Source organism: Dermochelys coriacea, chromosome 6, assembly GCF_009764565.3.
Source record: "Dermochelys coriacea isolate rDerCor1 chromosome 6, rDerCor1.pri.v4, whole genome shotgun sequence".
Classification (NCBI taxonomy): domain Eukaryota; kingdom Metazoa; phylum Chordata; order Testudines; family Dermochelyidae; genus Dermochelys; species Dermochelys coriacea.
This window is the reverse complement of record NC_050073.1, coordinates 8,766,146-8,793,206: the sequence shown is the minus strand read 5'-3', so window position 1 is coordinate 8,793,206 and position 27,061 is coordinate 8,766,146. Positions and strand designations below refer to the sequence as shown.

General features: G+C 45.8%; 2 protein-coding genes and 2 pseudogenes across 2 annotated transcripts; 3 read left to right on the top strand and 1 right to left on the bottom strand.

Annotated features, from left to right (window-relative positions):
- Positions 1–4,456: 4,456 nt before the first annotated feature.
- Positions 4,457–6,249, bottom strand: LOC119857795 (mas-related G-protein coupled receptor member H-like). Its single transcript, XM_038407207.2, is given in 1 exon segment — positions 4,457–6,249. A coding segment is annotated over 1 exon segment (891 nt). The 5' UTR covers positions 6,129–6,249; the 3' UTR covers positions 4,457–5,237.
- Positions 6,250–7,677: 1,428 nt separating this feature from the next.
- On the top strand, positions 7,678–12,143 carry LOC119856912 (annotated as a pseudogene).
- Positions 12,144–13,319: 1,176 nt separating this feature from the next.
- On the top strand, positions 13,320–19,398 carry LOC119857392 (mas-related G-protein coupled receptor member H-like). The gene is made up of 2 exons (XM_038406206.1): positions 13,320–13,578; positions 13,992–19,398. Exon 2 carries the CDS (start codon positions 14,047–14,049, stop codon positions 15,007–15,009), a length of 963 nt encoding a protein of 320 aa, XP_038262134.1. The 5' UTR covers positions 13,320–13,578; positions 13,992–14,046; the 3' UTR covers positions 15,010–19,398.
- A 3,315-nt stretch (positions 19,399–22,713) lies between these two features.
- LOC119856911 lies at positions 22,714–23,518 on the top strand (annotated as a pseudogene).
- Positions 23,519–27,061: the final 3,543 nt, after the last annotated feature.

Sequence of the window (27,061 nt, the reverse complement as noted above, 5' to 3'; positions counted from 1 at the left end):
CTTGTTTAATCTGGTAATGGTGAACAAAGGTTTCAATAAAACCTTATCTCTTGCTGGGCCCCAGACACCCCCTTCTCAGCACAACAGAGTGTAGCCTCATGCCTGCCATTTGATAGAGTTCAAGGAAGGGGATTAGGCTAAGCCAATATGAGAGAGCCCCTGTGGTCCCTTTACATTACATGTGTTGTATACAAAGGAAAAGACAAAACAATTGGTGACCAGGATTGGATCCAAATCCAGGAATGCAGTGAGATAGAGAGTGACTGGAGAGGAAGTGAAACTGAAGCATAAATTGCAGCCCCTGAGATTGTGAGACAGTGGCTCATTTAGACCAAAGAATGGGGCTGTGCTTATCTATGGTAATTCCAAGGTTCCCATGAACCTAGTGTGGTCTGCAGCTAAGTGTCCTTCTCCTAGAATACAGGGTGTATTTGCCTCATTGGCTGATGGGAGGCATTTTTCTCAGATCGACCTTGTCCAAGGCTCCCTACAAATGGAGATTGGAGACAGTGACCAGAAGCAAGCCCCTCACAACTAGCATAATGTTGTCAGAATGTTAAGCTACAGAACAGCCTTGCCCTTTTCGTGTCTCACCAAAGGGAGAGGTAGCTCCTGTATCCAGGGCTTATCCAGGTTGGGAAAGAGTGACCCTAACAGAGCCTGGAGAGAGACTTGAGAAGGGGAGGGCAGAGGAGAGGATGGGCTGGAAGGTTAAGCAAAGAGAAACCTGAACTTTGCCCCCCCAAATAAAGGGGGTGCCGCATGGGTCGAGCCATGGACATGTGTCCCTTCCTTCCCAGGTGGGGTTCCTGTCCAGGGCCTGGACTCTATATAAGGGTCTTGTGACATTATTGACATGATCTGTGACCATACAGATCATTGTTGCAACCTGTGGTTGCACCAGGTCCTGTACAGAGGAGGTCAAGTGGAGTGTCGATGGAAAAGTTGTAGTTTGCTGGTTATGATTATGCTGTCTGTATGTGTGTATCATTTTTGTATTTGAAGTTATGAATATTGGCTATGTGCTTGTATCTCAATGTATTTGATTCTAAGAAGCCTCTGTGAAGCATTCTATCATTCTTGAGAAGGGACTATTCTCCGTAAAAAGAAAAGGAGTACTTGTGGCACCTTAGAGACTAACAAATTACACAGAGAACATGAAACAATGGGTTTTATCATACACGCTGTAAGGAGAATGATCACTTAAGATGAGCTATTACCAGCAGGAACGGGGGGGAGGAAGAAAACCTTTAGTAGTGATAATCAAGGTAGGCCATTTCCAGCAGTTGACAAGAACGTCTGAGGAACGGGGGGGTGGGGGAGTAATAACATGGGGAAATAGTTTTACTTTGTGTAATGACCCTTCCACTTCCAGTCTCTATTCAAGCCTAAGTTAATTGTATCCAGTTTGAAAATTAATTCCAATTCAGCAGTCTCTCGTTGGAGTCTGTTTTTGAAGTTTTTTTGTTGAAGAATAGTCACTCTTAGGTCTGTAATCGAGTGATCAGAGAGATTGAAGTGTTCTCTGACTGGTTTTTCAATTTTATAATTCTTGACATCTGATTTGTGTCCATTTATTCTTTTACGTAGAGACTGTCCAGTTTGACCAATGTACATGGCAGAGGGGCATTGCTGGCACATGATGGCATATATCACATTGCTAGATGCGCAGGTGAACGAACCTCTGATAGTGTGGCTGATGTGATTAGGCCCTATGATGGTGTCACCTGAATAGATATGTGAACAGAGTTGGCAACGGGCTTTGTTGCAAGGATAGGTTCCTGGGTTAGTGGTTCTGTTGTGTGGTGTGTGGTTGCTGGTGAGTATTTGCTTCAGGTTGGGGGGCTGTCTGTAAGCAAGGACTGGCTGTCTCCCAAGATCTGTGAGTGATGGGTCGTCCTTCAGGATCGGTTGTAGATCCTTGATGATGTGTTGGAGAGGTTTTAATTGGGGGCTGAAGGTGATAGTTAGTGGCATTCTGTTATTTTCTTTGTTGGGCCTGTCCTGTAGTAGGTGACTTCTGGGTATTCTTCTGGCTCTTTCAATCTGTTTCTTCACTTCAGCAGCTGGGTATTGTAGTTGTAAGAATGCTTGATAGAGATTTTGTAGATGTTTGTCTCTGTCTGAGGGGTTGGAGCAAATGCAGTTGTATCATAGAGCTTGGCTGTAGACGATGGATCGTGTGATATGATCTGGGTGAAAGCTGAAGCCAGTTAGGTAGGAATAGTGGTCAGTAGGTTTCCGGTACAGGGTGGTGTTTATGTGACCATGGCTTATTAGCACCGTAGTGTCCAGGAAGTGGATCTCTTGTGTGGACTGGTCCAGGCTGAGGTTGATGGTGGGATGGAAATTGTTGAAATCATGGTGGAATTCCTCAAGGGCTTCTTTTCCATGGGTTCAGATGATGAAGATGTCATCAATGTAGTGCAAGTAGAGTAGGGGCATTAGCGGACGAGAGCTGAGGAAGCATTGTTCTAAGTCAGCCATAAAAATGTTGGCATATTGTGGGGCCATGCGGATACCCATCGCAGTGCTGCTGATTTGAAGGTATACATTTTCCCCAAATGTGAAATACTTATGGGTGAGAACAAAGTCACAAAGTTCAGCCACCAAGTTAGCCGTGACATTATCGGGGATACAGAATCAGACAAACACAAGTACTCCTTTTCTTTTTGCGAATACAGACTAACACGGCTGCTACTCTGAAACCTATTCTCAGTAAGTGCCCAATCAAGAAACATTTAACTGACAATGGACTTTGGGAGAGGCCAATCCACATCTGAGCTTTCCTGGGAACATTCAAACTCACATGTAAACAATGGTGTCAGCCTGCAAAAAGCTGAATCATTCATGGACATGTGAGTTGCCCAGGTGGCTACAAACTCCATCTTGTTGCTGTGACTTTGCACAGAAGAACAAAGAGAGAGAGTTCCCACCCACAAGAGAGAGAATATAAAAGGCCCTGTAAGTCACTCAATGTTGTCTTCAGCTGGCTCAAGAGATGGCCTCTCCACCCCTAAGAGATGCCTGAAAGAAACTGAAACAAAGAGAGTAACTACGGGGATGTGAGTGATTGCTGGACCCAGACTAGGAAAGAGTCCAGTCTGTGAAAGAAACTTATTGGAACATCTCTGGGGGTGAGATTTCATCTGTAATCAGTTGCTTAATGTATTAGGCTTAGATTTGTGTGCTTTATTTTATTTTTCTTGGTAACTTACTTTGTTCTGTCTGTTATAACTTGGAAACACTTAAATCCTACTTTTTATACTTAATAAAATCACTTTTTGCTTATTAATTAACCCTGAGTAAGTAATTAATACCTGGGGGAGCAAACAGCTGTGCATATCTCTTTGTCAGTGTTTTAGAGGGCAGACAATTTATGAGTTTACCCTGTATAAGCTTTATACAGAGTAAAATGGATTTATTCGGGGTTTAGGCTCCCAGAAAGACTGAATACTTGGTGCTGGGAAAGTCCATGTTTATTAAGAAGCCCCTGAGCTGAGTGGATTTCAGTTTCAGTGAACTGCAGAGAGGTGTGGCCCAACCCGTGGGTTTGTGCTGAAGCTGACTGAAGTATCTAACTCAGCAAGACAGGAGCAGAGAGAAGCCTCTTCTGGCAGGGGGGTTTGTTCTCAGTGGTATCCCAGCACATCTAGGGAGTTTTTTTGACCCAACCTGTCACAGTTCTAATTCATTTTTTTCACCCCTTTGTGTGCTCCTTACATGGAGGTATTTGTGAGTTTTTTTCTCCTGCATATTGGGGAGAAGGGGGTGTTTTAAGGTGCTGAGTGCTAATAATTTTATTCCACAAATTACTAAAAATGTATAATCCAGAGAAATGTGAAATGGAAGGGGCCAAATCTGAGTAACTGTCTCTCTTAATAGCAAGTCAGGGATGATTCCTTCACTATTTTAGTCACATGTGGTTCTTATCATGTCTCTCGGGGATACCCCCCTAAGCGTACAGCCATTCATCCATCTCTATCTCTATCTCTATCTCTATCTCTCTTTGTGTTTGTCATGAATTCCCCATGGTGTCTGGTCCCTTTATAGCCAGTGTGCACAGCAATGTCCAGGGCAGCTGTTTCTGTCTCTGGAGCAGCGAATGGCTTCCTGTTAGGTGAGTAGCTTCACTTGTACCTGTTGTGTTAGCCATCTCCCTGACTGAAATGGAGCTGCAGAACCTGACTGGACACATAGGAAAGAGGAGTTGTTCAGGCAAATTTTTTGCAAATTTCAAATGAGCAACCCATTCCTTGACCATCACCTGTATTCTGCTCTTTTGCACTGACCCCCAATACTTTGCAGTCCCAGACCTGAGGGGCAATTGATTTGACTAAAAAACGCCCTGAGCACCCATAGAAATGTCTGATCCTCCTGGACCTTGGGCATTTGTGTGTGTTTCCCGTTCAGGGGAAGAGACAAGTAGAAGTCACACAGGAGAGTGATTGTGAGATGGTGTTTATTCATGTTAACATAAGGGTCAGCACAGAGGAAGATAATTGAGATACATGAACAGTGGGCAGTTATAGATGTGATGTTTTTGGGCATAGGATCCAGGCATTATTAGTAGAAGAGACTAAACTCCTCGATTAGTTGGTAGTAATTTTGAATTTTTTCCATTGGAATAGAGGTGAAAGTTTCATATATCACTATGCATAAGCAAGAATCCATAGTGGCATGGAACATCTGCCTGTATTTCATGCACAAGAGCTGGCTGTGGAATGATTTACATGGGGATATTTCTCCATGATTATTATTCCCTCCCACACCACCATGTCTCCTACCCTTGTGTTTTACTTGGCATTTACAGGAAAAATGATGAGGCTGTGAGGGGTCACTGACAGTAGCTCTTTACAGAAGAGATAGTAACACTCACCAGGTGACATTAGGAAAAACTTGCCACCAAAATTGAAATTCCTTGTCAATGGCATTTCTAAAACAATGGGGACTATGGGACCATTATGGGCCTATTCCTGCTCCACTTCAAGTCAATAGAACTTTCCCCACTGATTCCAAAGGGAGAGGATTGGGCCCCATGTGACCCATTTGTGTTTTTATAGTTGCAATGAACCCTGGGGATCCGCTCTAGGGAAGCATCCTGGTCTGGGTTGGGGTGGAAAGGAACTTAGCAAGTGACCTGTAAGGTCCTTTTCACCTCTAATTTCTTTGATTCTGTGATCTAGGTAACTCTTCATACCCTGCAAATGGTGTCCCAGGCTGGATACTGAGGGGATTTAAGTAGCCATCTCTAGTGGGTCTATTCTGTGGGTCTCTCCATCCTTTCTAGTATCTGCCTTCTCTTCAAAAACTCTCTGAAGCGCAACTTTGACAGACCCCCTGAATCGTCGCTTTCTGTAGCTCCCGACTAGGAAGTAAATAACTGGGTTGATGCTGCTGTTTACTGAGGCCAGCATAAGCCATATACAAGTGGGGAGAAATGAATAATTAAAATGCAGTACAAAGCTCTGAACGCTGAGGGGAACAGTAAAGGCAAGGAAGAAGAGGACAGGGAGCAGGATAACAACATAGAGCTTTCCTGTCTGACGTTTCTGTGAGCTACATCAGACCTTGATGGACAGGATCAGATTGAACAGAACCATGATGGGAGTGAATATCAGGAAATTCAGAACATGCATGGATATGACTGTCATTGGACACTTTTCAGTCCTATTAAGAACACAAAAATAATGCACTAGTCCAATTAGCAGGGAGGAGAGAACCCAGAGCAAGGAACACACAATGGCAGACACATGCTTTGGTCTATGACATCGGCACCAGATCGAGAAGAGGACAGAGAGACACCTCTCAATGCTAGTGGCTGTCAGGAGATACAAGCTGCTATTGTATGAGAACTGAAACAGCAGCAGAAAAGGCCTCCATTCTAAACTAAAACAAAATAAATTATTCATTGTATCAGTTGTGATGGAAACAGCCAGGAAGAGGAGGAAACCAAAGTCGGCCACACCAAGATTCAGGATGTAGACAGTGAACAGGTTCCTCTTAATGTGGAAGCTGAGGAACCAGAGAACTATCCCGTTACCCACCAGCCCAAACAGGCAGATGAGCAGAATGACACTGTTAATTGACATTTCAGTAAAAATTGTCTCTGGAGCATTCGTTCCCATTATTTGTATCAGAATAATTCAAGCTGGTGTCTGTGGGAGGCTAGAATGTTGTGCTCGGCTCACTCATCATGAAACCTCCACTCTGTGACAAGTGGTGTCTCCCTCTGAAACCTGCATATGCACACATGTTAGCAGAGAAAATACAGAGGGGACTTGGACAGAGATACAGTGACTTGGACATACCCAGCGCTGTGCATCACTGATCATTCCAGCCCCTTCCCAGCCTCATGGCCTGGAATAGCCAGATCCCGATGAGTGTGACTGAAAAATATCCAGAGAGACTACACCCCTGGAGGAGTGCTAGGTGCAGAAAGAGACAGGAAGAAAGCCTGGTGGGTGGGGAGCAGCCTGGACAGAGAGAGAGAGAGTTAAACACAGAGAGTTGGAGAGATTATTTGGGAAGAAGAAAAAGATATTGGGAGGAGCTGTAAGCCATTTATGGATTGGGAATGGCAGGAGATGATATGGGGAGTGTGAACTGGAGAGAGAGAGAGCACAACCATGTATCATTAATGATTGCAAACAGCAAAGAATCCATCTAGGAAACCCTTACCTTCACTTCCCTCCAACACTCTGGGAATGAACCTGTCATCTTGTGATCTTTTCTGAGGTATAGTCTGTTATCTGGACATGTAGAATTTTCCTGTACTGTGTCCAACAACCAGTACCTGCCAGGTCTCATCAAAGAAGTGACTTCCCTGCATTGGGTAGGGTGGGACACAGATTTCGCAACATCAAGGCATTTCATGAGCACAGGGCAGTTTTATAAGATCAGGCAGTGTCAGGGCTCTGTTTGTTGCTTCTTTTCTCCAAAGCATAACGGAAATGGCTTGCTAAAAATTAAGTCTCATGGGATAGATATCACAGAAAATTGCTGTTATCTGAGAAAGGCACCTGGTATATTTAGGGTGTAACCAACTTAGTTACTTAGCATGAAATTTAGAACTTTCCTTATTGTTCAATTTTTCTCTTTTTTTTCCAGATACAATATTTATATTACCTCTTGTTATAATTTTATATCTGTCTTAAAAATTCCCCTCATCACAATTTCTGGGCCCATAATATATATTCTATATATACCCAAAGCTATATTTTTGCCCAGGAATATTTATATTAACTTAACGTGGCAGTAAATATTTGTGATTTTTACTACACAGCTATCTACTAGAAAGAGAGATTGAAAAAATGCATTTTGACAGGGTGGTCATGAGAGGAAATAATGTACAGACATTACCATGGAATGGTGACTTTATTGTATTTGCCCAAACACATAAGGACCCAAAAGAACGCAAACTGTTCTAAAGGAAGTAATACTTATAACTATCAATATAGTTAAACAACTTAACTGATTGCCTGATTCAGTATTAAATATGATCATTATAACATTCAAATAATCCCAGAAGGACACAAATCAAGGAGCAGCAATCAAGGGTAATGAAATGGATATAGGTGACCCAAGAGCTATAAGCGAAGGAAACAAGTATGGAGGCCCCGTCCCACATGCAGATGGCTACAGTGTGAAAGGGCCAGCCCATGAGCCCTGAGTGATATGGGGTTGGGAAGAGCGGGGAGCTGGCTCAAGAACTCTGTCTGGCTAGATGAGTGTGAGGAAATCCCAGCCCTGACTCCCTGCTGCCAGCCCATCTATCACTGGAGAAAGAGAGTGTCACCCTGCCCTGCCCAGGTGGAGGTAGGGGATGGGGTTGCAGGCCACCCTATTGGCGCTGGGTTAATCAACTAGCACAGGGGCAAGTCTGGAGAAAAGAGACACATGGTTAGGTCAACAATACATGTTGCTGCTGCTCCTGAGAGGAGGAAGCCCAAAAGAATCCTCAACCTGGGGCTCAGGGATTGACTGAGGGAGCAAGGGCATAGCAAGGCCTCAGAGGGCCCTGGTGCCAGGATAGGTTAGAGGTCTCCTTCCTAATTCCAAAAGGTAAAATTTTGCTTACCTTTATCATCTTGGGAAATCAGAACTTATCCACCTTATCTGTAAATACACTACCACAATATTCAAGCTATGCCGATAGATTTTTGTAGGCTAGCTACACATAGAAAAGTGGCATTTGCACATTTATACAATATGTTCTCTGACAGTGATGAAAAAGTTTTTCCTAATATCCAACCTAAACCTCCCCCACTGCAACTAGAGACCATTACTCCTTGTTCTGTCATCTGCTACCACTGAGAACAGTCTAGATCCATCCTCTTTGGAATCCCCTTTCAGGTAATTGAAAGCAGCTATCGAATCCCCCCTCATTCTTCTCTTCCGCAGACTAAACAATCCCAGTTCCAATCTCCTCATAAGTCATGTGTTCCAGTCCCCTAATAATTTTTGTTGCCCTCCGCTGGACTCTTTCCAATTTTTCCACATCCTTCTTGTAGTGTGGGGCCCAAAACTGGACGCAGTACTCCAGATGAGGCCTCACCAATGTCGAATAGAGGGGAACGATCACGTCCCTTGATCTGATGGCAATGCCCCTACTTATACATCCCAAAATGCCATTGGCCTTCTTGGCAACAAGGGCACATTGTTGACTCATATCCAGCTTCTAATCCACTGTAACCCCTAGGTCCTTTTCTGCAGAACTGCTGTTGAGCCATTCGGTCCCTAGTCTGTAGCGGTGCATGGGATTCTTCCGTCCTAAGTGCAGGACTCTGCACTTGTCCTTGTTGAACCTCATCAGATTTCTTTTGGCCCAATCCTCCAATTTGTCTCGGTCACTCTGGACCCTATCCCTACCCTCCAGCATATCTACCACTCCAGTTTAGTGTCAGCTGCAAACTTCTGAGGGTGCAATCCACACCATCCTCCAGATCATTTATGAAGATATTGAACAAGACTGGCCCCAGGACCGACCCTTGGGGCACTCTACCTGATACTGGCTGCCAACTAGACAAGGAGCCATTGATCACTACCCACTGAGCCCAACAATCTAGCCAACTTTCTATCCACCTTATAGTCCATTCGTCCAGCCCATACTTCTTTAACTTGCTGGCAAGAATACCCTGTGAGACCATGTCAAAAGCTTTGGTAAAGTCAAGGAACAACACGTCCACTGCTTTCCCCTCATCCACAGAGCCAGTTATCTCGTCATAGAAGGCAATTAGTCAGGCATGACTTGCCCTTGGTGAATCCATGCTGACTGTTCCTGATCACTTTCCTCTCCTCTAAGTGCTTCAGAATTGATTCCTTGAGGACCTGCTCCATGATTTTTCCAGGGACTGAGGTGAGGCTGACGGGCCTGTAGTTGCCTGGATCCTCCTCCTTCCCTTTTTAAAAGATGGGCACCACATTAGCTTTTTCCAGTCATCCGGGACTTCCCCCGATCGCTATGAGTTTTCAAAGATAATGGCCAATGGCTCTGCAATCACATCTGCCAATTCCTTTAGCACTCTCGGATGCAGCGCATCCGGCCCCATGGACTTGTGCTTGTCCAGCTTTTCTAAATAGTCCTGAACCACTTCTTTCTCCACAGAGGGCTGGTCACCTCCTCCCCATGCTGTGCTGCCCAGTGCAGTATTCTGGGAACTGACCTTGTTCATGAAGACAGAGGCAAAAAAAGCATTGAGTACATTAGCTTTTTCCACATCCTCTCTCACTAGGTTGCCTTCATTCAGTAAGGGGCCCACACTTTCCTTGACTTTCTTCTTGTTGCTAATGTACCTGAAGAAACCCTTCTTGTTATTCTTAACATCTCTTGCTAGCTGCAAGTCCAGGTGTGATTTGGCCTTCCTGATTTCACTCCTGTATGCCCGAGCAATATTTTTATACTCTTCCCTGGTCATTTGTCCAATCTTCCACTTCTTGTAAGCTTCTTTTTTGTGTTTAAGATCAGCAAGGATTTCACTGTTAAGCCAAGCTGGTCGCCTGCCATATTTACTATTCTTTCTACACATCGGGATGGTTTGTCCCTGTAACCTCAATAAGGATTCTTTAAAATATTGCCAATTCTCCTGGACTCCTTCCCCTCATGTTATTCTCCCGGGGATCCTGCCCATCAGTTCCCTGAGGGAGTCAAAGTCTGCTTTTCTGAAGTCCAGGGTCCGTATTCTGCTGCTCTCCTTTCTTCCCTGTGTCAGGATCCTGAACTCGACCATCTCATGGTCATTGCCTCCCAGGTTCCTATCCACTTTTGCTTCCCCTACTAATTCTTCCCAGTTTGTGAGCAGCAGGTCAAGAAGAGCTCTGCCCCTAGTTGGTTCCTCCAGCACTTGCACCAGGAAATTGTCCCCTACATTTTCCAAAAACTTCCTGGATTGTCTGTGCACTGCTGTATTGCTCTCCCAGGAGATATCAGGGTGATTGAAGTCTCCCATGAGAACCAGGGCTTGCGATCTAGTAACTTCCGTGAGTTGCCGGAAGAAAGCCTCGTCCACCTCATCCCCCTGGTCCGATGGTCTATAGCAGACTCCCACCGCGACATCACCCTTGTTGCTCACACTTCTAAACTTAATCCAGAGACTCTCAGGTTTTTCTGCAGTTTCATACTTGAGCTCTGAGCAGTCATACTGCTCCCTTACATACAGTGCAATTCCCCCACCTTTTCTGTCCTGCCTGTCCTTCCTGAACAGTTTATATCCACCAATGACAGTACTCCAGTCATGTGAGTTATCCCACCAAGTCTTTATTTGTTATTCCAATCACATCATAATTCCTTGACTGTGCCAGGATTTCCAGTTCTCCCTGCTTGTTTCCCAGGCTTCTTGCATTTGTGTATAGGCACTTGAGATAACTAGCTGATTGCCCCTCTTTCTCAGTATGAGGCAGGAGCCCTCCCCTCTTGCGCTCTCCTCCTCGTGCTTCCTCCCAGTATCCCACTTCCTCACTTCCCTCAGGGCTTTGTTCTTCTTCCCCCCGGTGAACCTAGTTTAAAGCCCTCCTCACTAGGTTAGCCAGCCTGCTTGCAAAGATGCTATTCCCTCTCTTCGTTAGGTGGAGCCTGTCTCTGCTAGCTCCCTCTGTTAGTCTCTCCAACAGCTGCTCAGCTGGTTCGCAGCTGACTGGCTTTTTATAACAGTCAGGCCCATTCAAGGCTCACCTGGAACAAAGCACTTCCAATTCACACTTTTCAAACAACCAATCAAGCACAGGGTCAAACTGTCCCCACAATAGACACTCCGATACTCACCAACACAGCCTCCCTAATGCAGCCCTTAGCATACCTCCTCTCTGGCAGATCCCAGGCAAACTCCCTCTGTTAGCCTCTCTGCTGTTCCATTTGAATGAATGGAGCTATGTGGGGAAAGAGCAAGTATCACAGAGCAGAGATTTCATAATGACTGAGCTAAGCAGAGTGTCCCTGTCTCCTGCATAGTCTAGCTTGTATTCTGGGGATCCAGAAAATAGGACTGAATGCCAAATATATGATTTACCTGCAGTGAACATTGTTGGTGTCACTCTGCTCATCTGCTTCTTTGGACTGGTGAGGAACAGGATCGTCCTCTGGTTCCTCGACTTCTGCATTAAGAGAAACCCCTTCACTGTCTACATCCTCAGTCTGGCTACCACTGCTTGTTTTTCTCATAATTAATACTGTTGAATATGTCTATTGTTTTAGTTCATGATTTTTTTTCTACTTAATGAGGACATTTTCCCTGCTGTCCTTGGTCACATACTAAACCAGCCTGTACCTTCTGACAGCCATCGGCACTGAGAGGTGTCTGTCCTTTCTTAACAACATCTGGTGCCGATGCTACCATCCAAACCACTTGCCTGTCATTGTCTGTGCCCTGCAGTGGGCTCTCTTCTGCCAGCTAAGAGGATTGGTGTATTTTTTCTCTTTTTGATGGAATTGAAAAACTGTCTGACGACACTCTCTACTCATGCCTGGCCTGAATTTCCTGATTTTCATTCCCCTTATGGTTCTGTCCAATCTGACCCTGTTCTTCAAGCTGATGTCATCATGAAAACAGTACAGGATGTTCTGCTCATGTCCTCTTCTTCCTCATCTTGAGTGTTTCTCACAGTGTCCAATACCTCCTTCAGTTTATCAGGTCTTATCACCAGACTGACATGCCTTGCATGCTGACCTCTGTAAACGGCAGCACCAACCCAGTTATTTACTTCATAGTAAGGAGCTACTGGAATCAGTGATTCAGGGGCTTTGTTGGGGTCACACTCCAGTGGGTCTTTCAAGTTAAGGTAGATCCCAGAGAGGTTGGAGAGACCTCCCAGGGGAGACCCAGGGGAGACAGACGATTAAGTCCCCACACACCAAGCCTGGAAGAGCCAGTTGTGGAGGTGGAGATTTCCTCAGATCATAGCATCAAAGCAATCAAAGATGGAAAGGATATTGTAGATCACTTGCAAAATTCCTCCCTCCCCCCAGGTCAGGATCCTTCAGCTGTAAATAACATATACAAGGAGGGCTGGTGGCAGGGTGCCATGGGTGGGATTTCCTGCCAGTGATATAGACAACCAGGCCCCAGGGGCCCGCTCCCCTCTCTGCCCATCCCCTAATCCATCAAGGCTTGTGGTGGAGGATTGGCTGTTTCACACTGCAGGTGGGGAGGGGTTCCACACTTGTTTCCTTCTCTTATAGCCATTGCATTTCCTTCATTCACTGCTGTGTCTTTGTGTCCTTCTGGGATTATTTAAATTTTCTAATGATCATATTTAATACCCTGTGGGGAAATGTGTATGTTATGTAATGATATAGATATTTATATGTATTACTTCTTTTAAAGTTGCCATTTGACCTGAATGTCAGGACATTACCTTTCATACGTGTTCTGTTGAAATGCCTTTTTTCAATCTCTTTTTCTAGTAGATGGGTTTCTTGTAAAAAGCAGAAATCATTTATTGCCTCATTAATTTTATAAATTATATGGACAGCAGATATCTCTCTGGGGATGTGTAGAATATATATCATGGGCCAGATACTACGGTGTTGGGAAATCTCAAGACACAAAATCATAACGAAGTATCCCAGAAATATGTTATTTAGAAAAATTAAACAATTAAGAAAGTGCAAATTTTCATGCTAATAAACACAGTAGGGTAACATCCTAAAACACCAGGAAACTTTCTCAGATAAGAGCAACTTTCTGTCATTCTATCATGTGAGACTTAACCTTGTGCAAGTATTTCCTTTATGTGCAGAAGGGCAGAAGCATCCAGAAAAGGGAAGCATTGCCCTGATCTTGTCTGATGTTATGAAACTGCCTTGACACTGTGATCCCTATGTGCCACCCTGCCCAATGTGGGGAAGATATTTCTCTGACAGGACCAGGGAAGGGACTGAGTGTTGAACGCTGCACAGGGACTGGCAGGGAAATTCTTAATGTCTTTATATACTGTTACTCAGAGATCTTTCCCATGAAGATCCTACAGTGAGAACTGCAGTTATTGACCGGGAGACAGAGAGATTCTGAAGCAGACCTGCCCCAGCCAGCCTCCTGTAAATACTTGGTTCAGGCCCCTAGACTTTGGAAGGAAGAAAGGAAGGTAAGGGACTTTTCTTTGTCATCATTAATGATACATGGCTTTTCTCTCTGCCTCTTTTTCTTTCTGTCTCTCTCAACCCCACTCTTCAATTCTCACCCAACATTTCTTACTCCTGCCGTTCTCTGCATATACATGACTGACAGCGCCTCCCATGTTCTCTTTCTCCCTTTCTATTCCTCTCTGTCCCCCTAACTCTGTCTCTATCTCTCTCTCCAGGATGGTCTGTACATCCAAGTCTTTCTCTGTCCCAGCATCCCCCATGGCCATTATATCTCTGGATATTTCTCACTGCCACTTGATAGGGTCTGGCTGTTCCTGGCCAGGGGGCTGGGGCAGGGCTGGAATGGTCAGTGAAACACAACGCTGGAGATGTCTGAGTCACTGATGTCCCTCTGTCTGTTCTCTGCTAACAGGTGTGTGTGAGGGGAGAAGAACAGGAAAGACCAAGCATTCCACAGTGGAGGGTTAATGATGAGTGAGCTGAGTCTAATGTATTGGTCTGTGACTATATCCAGCCAGGAGCCTGAGGATGAAAATTATGGATGTGCAACAAATTATTTAACTACAGTGATCATTGACAGCATCACTCTGCTCCTCTGCCTGTTCGGGCTGGTGGGGAACGGGATCGTGCTCTGGTTCCTTGGCTTCCATATTAAGAGGAACATCTTCACTGTCTATATCCTCAACCTGGCTGCTGCTGACTTTGGCTTCCTCCTCTGCCTGCCTGGTTTCCTTATAACCTTTAATGCCAAACATTTATTTTGTTTTCCTTTAGTGGGATTTAACTTAATAAACTCATTTCAGCTGCTGGCTATGCTCACATACAGCACCAGCCTTTATCTCCTGACGGCCATCAGCACTGAGCGGTGTGTGTCTGTCCTCTTCCCCATCTGGCACCGATGCCGCCGGCCAAAGCACTTGTCTGCCATTGTCTGTGCCCTGCTCTGGGCTCTCTCCTGCCTGCTGTCAGGAATAGTGTATTCTTTGTGTTTTGTTGATGGAACTGAAAATTGTTGGAATACATTTCTACCCATGTATGGCCTGAATTTCCTAACTTTTGCTCCCATCATGATTGTGTCCAGTCTGATCCTGTTCATCAAGCTCCGACGTGGCTCACAGCGACGTCAGCAAGAAAAGCTCTACACTGTTATCCTGCTCACCGTCCTCTTCTTCCTCATGTTTGCTGTTCCCCTCAGTGTACAATACTTCCTTGACCTTATTCATTATAGTCACACTAATGAGCTATCTTACCTGCTGGCCTCTATAAACAGCAGCATCAACCCAGTTATTTACTTCCTAGTTGGGAGCTACAGGCAGCACCAATTCAGAGGTTGCCTCCCGTTCGCGCTCCGGAGCATCTTTGAAGAGAAGACAGATTTGAGAGAGGTTGGAGAAACCTCCAGACAAGACACAGTGAAGATGTCAATTTAAATCTTGGCAGCACCCAGCCTGGGACACCCTGTTCTGGGGATGGAGATTTCCCTAGTTCACATAGTCAAAAAAATTAGAGATGGAAAGGACCCAGTAGGTCATTTGCTAAATTCCTCCCCTTCCCAACCCAGAGCAGGATCCTTCCTAGAGTTGATCCGCAGGTTTCCGTGCAGTTGTAAAGAATACCAATGGGTCACACAGGACCCAATCCTTCTCCCTCTGGAATCAGTGGGGGAAGTCCTATTGACTTGAATGGAAGCCGGAACAGATCCATAATGGGCTCATTCACTTTGTTTTTGAAATGCCACTGAACACTAATTTCACTTGTGGTGGAACGTGCCTCCCAGTGTTGCCTGATGATGGTTGTTGCCTTTTCTGTAATGAGATTTTTCACAGTCTTGTGACTTTTCCTGCTGAGTGAAAACACAGTGGTCAGGAAAAATGGGGTGTAGACTTACAATGATAGTGCAGAAATATTCCCATATAAATCATTCCACAGCCAGCTCTCCTGTCCACGAAATGCAGAAGGTGCTTCGATGCAACTCTGGACTCTCGCTTCAGCAGATTGATATTTGAAACCTTTACCACTATTGCAGTGGAAACAATTAAGAATTACTATGAACTAACAAGGAGTTAATATCATCTATTAATAAGGCCTGGAGTTTGTGGTATAAGCTTCTTTAGTGATGTTTATTTGCAAATGGTATGTCTAATTTCAAGGATGTAATGTGGTAACTTACTGGTATCATTACTATGTAAACACGAAATGTGTTATGTAGTAATATGAAAACAACTGACTATACTGTGTAGCTGGATATTAATATAAGAAACCTTCTGAGTAAGAAATATTAATATATATTGAGGGGATTATTTGGCAATGCTTAACCAACCTTCTTACCAAACACAGAAAGAGAAGAAGAACCTTTACAAGGATGGTCAGAAGAAAGGACAATAGCTTCTTTGATACCCATGTACGTTTAATGACTCTCCAAGAATCACTAGAGTACAAATGTAATATTAAAAGCTGGCAGGCTTTTATACTGGAAATAGAGATGTTCAGCCTTAGTAGAAACAGAATTTCAATTGCTATTCAGTGCTAATGGAATTAAAGGAACATCTAAGAAAATTATTTGAGTAACAGTTAAAACTCCATCTTTAATGATGTTCTGAGAATTTCCTGCCACAGAAACAAAAGCAATGTCATCACAAGGATGAAGGAGAATTACAACCCTGCTCAGTGTGCATTAGCAGATTGCACAGTCATGATCTGCATATCCTACCAAGACCAACCCATAAAACTGTTGAGCCAATGCAAAGGTGACAGTGGCTATTTGGATCCAGCCAAGCCCATGGAAGTGGGGGTTTTTGCACCTTCAGCGAGACAATGGAAAGAGAAAAGTATAAATGTCTTTGAATCAAGATACCAACACTCTCATGTCAGCTCTCTTTCCTCAGCTCTGCCCATTATTCTCATCTCTTTCAAGCAAGCTAATGGGAGCAAGAGGACAAAGAATATAGAAGCCACAACACAGAATGAAGAAGCAAATTTCCGGTCCAGCCCTTATTCAACATCATTTGTGAGACAACATTTGCAAAAGCATTGCATAATGGGCATATTGAAATGCTACTGTCATTTAAGCTTTCCTGTTAAACACCAGATTGTTTAGACTTCTAGGAAGGAAACACTAGTTAATTTTGGGAAACAGAGAGAAATAATGGGGGTTAAGGTGAATTTAAGATACCTGTTTTTCCCTATTTTGCCAGTCTCAATGCCAATCCTTAAAGTAAGTTGGTTTACGAGAAACATTGCCATTTAAGTTAAATGGCTTCATCTAAGGAACTGAGTTTAAGGCATTCTTCAGTTTCATAGGACTTAGTTAAGATCACCCATCTCTGTTCATTTATCAACTGCCTGATGCTCCAGTCTTAGAGTCAGACAGCTGTAAAACCGACAGACCCCAGTTATTGGCATGCAGGATCGAACCTGGGGCCTCTGGAACTTAGTGCGTGAGCCTCTATTGCATGAGCTAAAAGCCACATGCCCTCTACCAGACTCATTAATCTCTAAGTGGTCTCGGTGCCACTAGAGGGGACAGAACACCACACTCAGCAGGTGTGTGGATTACATACTTCCCCTAGCTGAGGAAGCTTCAGAAACTTCCCAGTTGAAATCCCGGATGAGCCCCCATTTGTAACACCGAGAGACCCCGGTCATCAGTGGGTGAGATCGAATCTGGGCTCTCTAGAGTTTAGTGCATGAGCCTCTACTGCATGAGCTAAAAGCCACAAGGCTGCTAGCTAAGGCTGTAGCAGACTCATTAATCTCTAAGTGGTCTCGATGCCACTAGAGGGGACAGAACACCACACTCAGGAGGTGTATGGGTTATACAGGAACCATCTGCCCTGTGCAACAAGAGCTCAGTGGGTGAGTCTGCTGCATTGCCTGGTGTCTGTCCCCATACTGTTCAGGTCTCCAGACTTACATCTGGGCTACTCTCCCAGCCTGGCTACCGATGTGTCCACCTGTTGTCAGGGCCAATCCCCTAATTCCAGTTTCAGGTGGCATTTTGCTGTCCCCCTCCGCCCAGCAGTGCCACATTCTGTGTGCCATCTCTCTGTAGCCCAACCCCTGTACTGCTGATGAATCTTCAGCCAATTTCCTTTCTCCATTTGGGTTTGGCTAAGCTTTTGCTCCAAAGTGCTATACCCCTCTTTCAAGAAGAGGTGGGCAGGGAGCCAGAGGTGGGATTTCCTCCCAGTCCTCTAGTCAACCAGGGCTCTGTGGCTTGCTGCCCTCTTTGCCCACCCCCTAATCAGTCAGGCTTATGGGGACTATTGCACAGTGATCATGTACAGGTAGGATGGAGGTTACACACTCACTTCCTTGTTTTATAGCTATTGGGTGATCTCTGTCCATTGCATTTCCCTCACTCACTGCTCCTTAATTGGTATCTTTTGGGAATTATTTAAATTATCTAATGATTAAGGCTGTGAGTCTGTCATGGATGTCACAGATTCCATGACTTTCCATGACCTCCATGACTTCTGTAGCGGCTGGTGCTGGCTCAGGGGCTGCCGAAGCTGGATAGCTCCTGGGCCAGCAGCAGCAGTTTGGGTGTGTGGGAGGGGACTCAGGACTAAGGGCTGGGTTTTTGGGGGTGCGAGGTGGGGGCGCTTACCTGGTGTGGGAGGACCCCCCTGCAGCTCCTAAGTGGCGAAGGGGTGGGGGGGTCTCCACGCTTCCTGCACCCACAGGCCCCACTCCCATAGCTCCCACTGGCTGAGGTTCCTGACCAGTGGGAACTGCGGCAGCCGGCGCTTGTGGTGGGAGCAGCGAAGGAACCCCTGCCTCTACTGCCTAGGAGCTGCAGGGATGGAGCCTGTAGGAAGCCCCGCCAACCCCCTCCCCCAGCACCAGTGGGGGGTCCCGGGCTAAGCGCCGTGACCTGGCCCCCTCCTCCCCCAGTACCAGTGGGGGTCCTGGGTCACCTCCCCCAGCACCCACAGCGTCCCCGGATCGCGCCCCCCCCTCAGAGCACCACCACCCAAGTTTTAGTCTGGGGGCGTATTTTTAGCAAAAGTTATGGACATAAAGTTATGGACATAAAGCATAAATTTTTATTTACGGCCTGTGACCATGACTTTTATTAAAAATACCCGTGACTAAAATGTAGCCTTACTAATGATCTTTGTGACACTGGTAGATGAGGTGGCAACTCAAACCAAGACCCCAGGCCTCACTAAACACTTGCAAATGCATAGCCAGAAACCAGTCTTGCTTACCTGTGTGTTAGTATGATCAAAATAGATATTAGATATAAAGTTGATAAGAATGTGTTTTATGTTTAGTCTTTATAAAATGCTTGTAGGATGTTTCATGAATTGATCTCACTTATAACCTCTACAGCCCATAGTGTAAAGCTATATTAAGTGTTTGCATAGTAAACCTCTAATTGTGTAACTCACCAAACAGGAAAATAAGCATTAATTAAAGTAAAGGTCTTGTCCTGTGTACAACATGGCCCATTGAAGACAAACAAGGCATCGTATGGCATCAAAGGAAAGAGGCCCGGTTGATTGCATTCCTAGCTCCCTCTAGGAAGGAGAGACCTACTCATGAAGTCATCCAGTCAGTTTGAACTCTGGAGTGGGGGGAATAAAAATCCCTAACAAGGAGAAACTAAATGTCTTTCATGCTGTCTGGACTCTGAGGGGCAAAGAATCCTAAACATAAGAAAAGAGATCCCCAGGCTGATAGCCATGGATTAGCCCTGAAAGACATTTTGAATGAACAGATTACTACAACTCTGTCACCTTTTGAACCACAGATTGAAACTCATTTGTATATATATTCTTGCTTGCTTCAACCTGTAAATAACTCTTATCTTTTCCTAATTAATAAACCTTTAGTTAGTTTATTACAGAATTGGCTACAAGAGTTGTCTTTGGTGTGAGATCTAAGTAGGGTTGCTAACCCTCCAGGATTGTCCTGGAATCTCCAGGAATTAAAGATTAATCTTTAATTAAAGAGTATGTCATGTGATGAAACCTCCAGGAATATGTCCAACCAAATTTAGCAACCCTAGATCTAAGGTAAGTGACCTGTCTCTTGGGGCTGGGAGCAACCTGAATATTTTGTGATCTTTGGTTTAAGTGACTACGTACCACATCGTCCAGATTGCCTGGGTGTCAAGATAGACTGGAGTGTCCAAGGGGACTATCTGTGACTCCATTATAAGACTATTGTAGTTCACATTTATTACCGGGTTGTTGAAATCTAATTATAGAACATACCAGTTGGGGCGGGGTGTCTGCCCTGTTTTTTGACAGTCTGCCCTGGGGTTGGTGCACGGTCATGAGCCACTCCAGACAGCATTAAAATTACACCTAATACTCAGTTGGGGAATTGTGTATTATCATAGAATCATAAAAAGAAAAGGAGTACTTGTGGCACCTTAGAGACTAACAAATTTATTAGAGCATAAGCTTTCATGAGCTACAGCTCACTTCATCGGATGCATCCGATGAAGTGAGCTGTAGCTCACGAAAGCTTATGCTCTAATAAATTTGTTAGTCTCTAAGGTGCCACAAGTACTCCTTTTCTTTTTGCGAATACAGACTAACACGGCTGCTACTCTGAAACCATAGAATCATAGAATAACAGGGTTGGAAGGAACCTCAGGAGGTCATTTAGTCCAACCCCCTGCTCAAACCAGGACCAATCCCCAACTAAATCATCCCAGCCAGGGCTTTGTCAAGCCTGACCTTAAAAATCTCAAAGGAAGGAGATTCCATCACCTCCCTAGGTAACCCATTCCAGTGCTTCACCATCCTCCTAGTGAAAACGTTTTTCCTAATATCCAACCTAAACCTCCCCCACTGCAACTTGACACCATTACTCCTTGTTCTGTCTGGTTTTACTATAGAGGTATTTATATTTATTTCTTTCATTAGAAACAGCTTACTTTATCTTGGGTCCTTATGTTTTGAGAAAATACAATGACATCACCATTCAATGTTAATGTCTGTACATTATTTCCTTTAATGCCCACCCTGTCAAAAAGCATTTTTTCAATCTCTTTTTAGTCGATGGGTTTGTAGTAAGAAACAGAAAACATTTATTGCCACATTAATTTAAAAAAACATAATCAGAGGAAATATATCTTTAAGGATCTGTAGAATATACACTAGGGGCCTAGATATTGTGGTGATGGAAGATTTCCAGACAAACATAAAAGTTATAACCAAGTGGTATAGAAATATGCTATTTGGAGAAATCAGAGCAAAATTGAACCATTAAGAAGGTGCCAGTTGTCATGCTTATTAACACAGTTGCTTCTGCCCTAACTACATTAGCAGCTCTTCTCTAGGGGTTGGCAACCTATGGCACACATGCCAAAGACGGCACACCAGCCGATTTTTAATGGCACGCGGCTGCCTGCCAGGTCCCAGCCGTCGGCCCCGCTCAGCACCTGCTGCCAAACCCAGGCCGGGACCCTGGCAGGCAGCAGCGTACCATTAAAAATCCTGCCCGTTCTGGCCCACTCTTCTCCACACCCTCCGCACACACTCCCAGCCCTCTGCCCTGACCCCTGCACTCCTCATGACCCCAGCCTTGACTCCAGCACCCCCACACATACCCAGCCCCCTCCCCTGACTCCTGCACCCCCACACATACCCAGCCCCCCGCATGCCCTGACTCTTGCAGCTCCCACATTCTCACCCCCACCGTGAGCACCAAACGGGAACTCCTGCACCCCCCCACCCCACATTCCTATCTGCACCTCTCACACCAAATGGAAGCTGCCCAGGTAAGCACTCCATACCCAAACCTTCTGCCCCAACCCTGAGCCCCCTCCCTCATTCTAGCTCCTGGCCAGACCCTAAATCCCAACCCCCAGCCTCCTCCTTCATCCCCAGCCCTGTGCTCAGTGCACTCCCACCCTCAGCTCAGTGCAGAGAGAGAGGAAGAGAATGGGCTAGAACCAGGGAGAAGGTAGGTACCCACTCTATGTGGGCAGGGCCGGGATCCCAGACCAGCAGCGAGCTGAGCGGGGCCGGCAGCCGGGACCCTGGCTGGCAGGAGCCGGCGGACGGAACCCCAGACCGGCAGTGGGCTGAGTGGCAGCGGGCTGAGCCTCTCAGCCCACTGCTGGTCTGGAGTCCTGGTCGCCAGCCCCGCTCAGCCTACTGCCGGCCTAGGTGAATGGGACCTCAGGCTGGCAGCAGGCTTAGCAGGCCGGCGGCGTAAAATCAGCATTTTAATTTAATTTTAAATAAAGCTTCTTAAACACTTTGAAAACCATGTTTACTTTACATACGACAATAGTTTAGTTATATAATATATAGACTTGTAGAGAGAGACCTTCTAAAAAATGTTAAAATGTATTACTGGCACACGAAACCTTAAATTAAAGTGAATAAATGAAGACTCGGCACACCACTTCTGAAAGGTTGTGAACCCCTGCCTTAAGATATAATCTTTGCAAAGCTGTTTCCTTTTTGGTTAGGAGATCAGAAGCAATCAGGGAAGGGAAGCAGATCTCTGACAGTCGCTGATGCTATATAGCTGCCCAGTGCTCATGAAAGGCAATAATGGTATACACTGTGTCCCACTCTGCCCAGTGTGGAGAAGACATTTCTCTAATGGCTTCTGGCAGTGAATAGGTGTTGGTTGCTACACAGATTACAAGGAAATTCTTAGTGTCTGGATAATAGATTATTACTCACAAAACTTTCCCATGAAGATCCTACACTGAGAAACCCATTTAATAACCATGAGACAGGGAGTGTCAGAAATGAATCTGCCCCAGCCTGGTTCCTGTAAACACTTGATTCTCTCTCTACCCCACTTTCCAAATCTCACCCAACTTCTCTTACCCCTTTCATTCTGTACCCATAGCTAACTGACAACCCCTCCCAATTTTTCTTTCTCCCTCTTTTCATCTCTCTCTGACCCTAGCTCAGTCTTTCCCACCTCTCTGTCCAGGCTGGTCCTCATCTGTCACCATTTTTTTATGTCTCTCTCTGTCGGTAGGATTTCCCATGGCCATTATCTCTGGGATATTTCTCCTTCCCACTCATTGGGATCTGGCTGTTCCAGACCATGAGGCTGGGGAGGGGCTGGAATGATCAGTGAAAAACAGCAGTGGAGATGTTACCAATTCACCTCTGTCTGCTCTCTGCTAACAGGTGTGTGTGAGAGAGGGGTAGAAGGAGAGACTGGCATCCCACAGCAGAGATTTCATGGTGACTTAGCTGAGCTCAACATCCCTGCCCCCGACTAAGCCCAGCCTGGATAACTGGGACCAAAAATAATGGGACTGGTTGCCAAAAAGATGATTTAACTCTAGTAATCATTGATAGTGTCACCCTGCTCATCTGCCTCTTTGGGTTTGTGGGAAATGGTATCATCCTCTGGTTCCTTGGCTTCTGCATTAAGAGGAATGTCTTCACTATCTACATCCTGCACATGGTCACCACTGACTTTTGTTTCCTCTTCTGCCTTCCTGGTTTCCTCATAATTGTTGCTGTCAAACATTTATTTTGTTTTCTTGTAGAAGATTTTTGCTTCATCTGCTCATACACAGCACTAGCCTTGAATCGACTGATGGCTTTCAGCACTGAGAAGTATCTGTCAAACCTCCGCCCCATCTGGCATCAATGCTACCCCCCAAATGACTTGTCTGCCATTGTCTATGTCCTGCTACGGATTCTCTCCTGCCTGCTGTCTGGAATAGTGTGTCCTTTTGGTTTTGCTGGTGGAACTGAAAATTGTTGGAATATGCCCCTACCCATGTGCACCCTGAATTTCCTCATTTTCTCTCCCCTCATGGTTCTGGCCAATCTGCTACTGTTTTTCAAAATCTGATGTAGCTCACAGCGATGTCAGCAAGGAAAGGTCTTCGTTGATATCCTGCTCACTGTCCTCATCTTTGCTGTTCTTCTCAGTGTCCAATACTTCCTTATTATTATCTTACCAATGATGCATCTTCCTGGGATAGCGTAGGGTACAATCCAGAGCAGTGAGGGCTTATCGTTGCTTGACCTGTAACTCTGAGTACCTTAAATGCTCTGCTCCTGGGGCTTGACATCCCACCAGCAGACAAGCATGTAGCTCCCTGAGTATCTGTCTGCTGTGTAGTCCTGAGTCAGCACTCTGGCCCCAGCAGCCCTCTTACAACACAAAAGACTCAACCTTTGTTCCCTCCAGTCTTGGTTACTACTTACGTTAACAGAACTGATATTTTTTTGGAAAGAGAGGTTGCATCTGTTGAATAGCTGCTTGCCATCTACAATAATTTCCCACAAATAATTTTCTACCTGCTCTGGCAGTTAGTAGAGAGGAAGGCCCTTTGCAAGAGCAGAATGTGAATTTCAATGATCCATGGCACTCAGAGAGGACAGACTAGTATGGGTATGCTGGAAGTACAGTATGAGGGTGTCAGGCTGGGCTTGCGGGTAGGAACTCACCTTGGGAGCTGGGTTCAACTCCTGCATCCACCAAAGACTCCCTGTGTGACCTTGGACAAATCACTTAGTCCCTTTTTTGCCACAGTTTCTCACCTGTAAAGCAGGGATAACAATCATTTTGTGTCTGTCTCAGTGTCAGCCCATTGTGGCAGAGGCTGTCTCCTACTCTGTGTTTGTGCAGGGCGTAGCACAATTGGCTTCTTGGTGTGATGGTCACAAAAATAATAATCAGTCAAGTACCTGGGCATCCAACCGGTCCTAATCCCAGAGTCCATTCCAAGATGTAACTTGTGAGCCACCAAGGATAGAAATTAATGCCACACAGCCTTGAAAAACTTGGACTCTCAGCTCTCCACTGATGTGTGCATCCCTCTTTGTAGGGATGGAGCTTTATGAAACATCAGACCTTAATACACATTCTGTATTGACGCAATTCCTGTTGGATAGGCATGTGCATGGCACAAGCATAGGATACCAAGATCTAGGGAGGAGGAATCAGAACACTGAGATGAATGGAGCAGTTCACACCTCTCCAAGCTATTGTTTCATTTTGTATTCATCTCAATGGGGTGCTCTCATTCAGCTGAGCACATCCCCTTGAGATGAATAGACCACTTCACACCACTCCATTCCTCCTGTACTGCTGCTGATGTACAGTGCCCCTTCCCCCTACACTAGGCCCAGACCTGGGATAGGAAGTCTGGTACTCTCCTCCCCCCCCACCCCATCAACCCCGCCCCAGCTGCCTCCAGCTGGTAGATGCACTCCTCACAGCCCATCAGTTATCACCTTCCCTCTCTCAATGGCCTCTCCAGCCCTACCAAGGTGTAAGACTTCCCACACACTAGTCTTCTTTGCTTTCCCTCCCCAAGCTCAGAAAGGGTACAGTGTCGTATTGGGGCATTGCTCCAAGGGTGCATAGCTGAGAAAGCGTGTGAGACATTATCTTAACTGCTTAGCCACCCTTCACTTTCTGTAAGACCACAAGGCAGAACTGGGCAACCTCAACTCTGAGTTAAAAGTTTTTGAACAGTGAATTACCTTGTGTTTTGAGGAAGTGGGGGCAGTGCTAGGGGCATGATCTCATGGGTGGGGAGGCACAATGGATTTTCCCAGATACTCCTTGCCGCTACTCAACTCCCTTTTGATTGGCTTAATCACAAGGCCGGAGGTTTTGGGACTTTTGGGTTCCCCCCTGCCCAAATCATTCATTTTAGAAAACTTTTTGAATTTGAAATCAGACTGATTTCAGGTCTTTGAAAATTACCGATTTCAACAAACCAATGAACCTTCAATACAAGATGCAGGGGGAAATTTTGAAGCAACCCGCAAAGGAACAGAATAAAACTGATTTTAAAAATATTGCAGACTTTGTATTTTTCCTTTGTTTTTTCACCCAGCTCCTGGGTTTTGTGTCCTGTTTCCAAATGACAGACATGACTCTGTTTGCTGCTTTGAGGAGCTCTCTGCTTCTGAGTGCTAGCAAATGGGATTCTCTGAGCAGATATTTTAGAGTCCCCCTTCTGTCCCAAGACACAGAAATAGGGGGTTGCAGAGGCTTCTCATTCCTAAGGTTCTGTGCCAGGAACTTTCAGGGTCCCCAGATTCCCTTGAGATTTCAGGACACTGTTAGTTTAATCCCAGTTTGGTGTGGAGTGTTAAATCCACAGCACAGGGGATATATGAGTAGGGAGAGGGGGGCTTGATGCACCAGTACCCCCCTTGCCTAGTAAATTGAATTTTTGTGATGGCTTTCCAGATAAAATCATGATGCTTAGACATTAGGTGAATAATGTGAGAGTGATGAGCAATTAACTGCATGAAAAGAAATGGCCACGCGGTGGTAGCACATACTCAGGAACCATTGCTTCACAGGAGCACGTCCATGAGCTGGTCAGTCTGTCCAGACTGATCTCTTTCCTCCAGCAGCAACTAGCGCTGGAGGGCTTGACTACACAGAAAACTTACCAGCATTACTATACCAGGTTAATTATAGTGCTATAATCAGACCAGTATAACTCTCCATGTGGATATTCTTATTCGGAATAACAGTGGCCTTTTTCAGATTAGTTCATTTCACTGTGGAGGAAAAGGAAATAAACACAGAGGCAAGGATTAGAATAGTGGGGGGGGGGGGGCTGTGGGTTAAGGTTGAGGGGCACTGGCACAACTTGGGGAAAAGGGGACAGGATAGAGCCCAAGGCTGGGTACGGGGGGGGGGGGAGGGCTGTGGGTCGGGATTGAGAAGCACTGGCAGAGCTCAGGAAGGGGGACTGATGTTGGAACAATTTTTATAGTGGGGGTGCTGAAAGCCATTGAACAAAACTGTAAACCCTGTATATGATGGAAACACTTCAAGCCAGGGGGTGCTGCCACACCCCCAGTACCCCTAGTTCCAAGCCCCTGCCCCTGGGACCCCAACCCTGCCCCAGAGAACCTCCCCATCCCTCACACTCCTCCCCACCATGGGACTTTGACCATGACCTGTAGAGATCTCCCTCCCCTCACACTACTCTCCACAAGGGACCCTGCTCCAGCCCCAGAGACCCCCCTTCCCCTCACACTGCTCTTCGCATGGGATCCTTAATGAGTCCCACTTTGCCTACCTGTTCTGTCCCCAAGGTAACCTCTGCCCTCACTGGGTCAAACCCCTGGTCCATAGAGCAGCCCCTCCTTGACACAAGCTCCCCGCCCCACTCCCCGCTGCCAGGTGCTCTGAGTAAGCCCTCTGTGGAGCAAAGCCAGGCAGGAACCTCTGAGAGTGGAGGGAAACTCCCCCCATCAGCGAACTATAGGAGCCCAGCTGGCCAAGGGAAGTGAAAGTGATTGCTGTGGGGAGAGTCCTGGCCTTGTCACATTCTCCCTGCCCAGGGAACCTGCTCTGCTAAGGCCACCAGCAAACACCCTCCCCAAGGAGCCGGCAGGAGCTCACCCAGACAGGATCGTCCTGGCAGCTGGTGGTGGCGAGAGAGATCCCGGCTCCGGGTCACCTCCAGCAATGAATCGGGGCATTTCCAGACTTCCCAGCTACATGCTGAGGTGCTGTAAGGCACTGGCCGCACACACAAGTTGTAGCTGT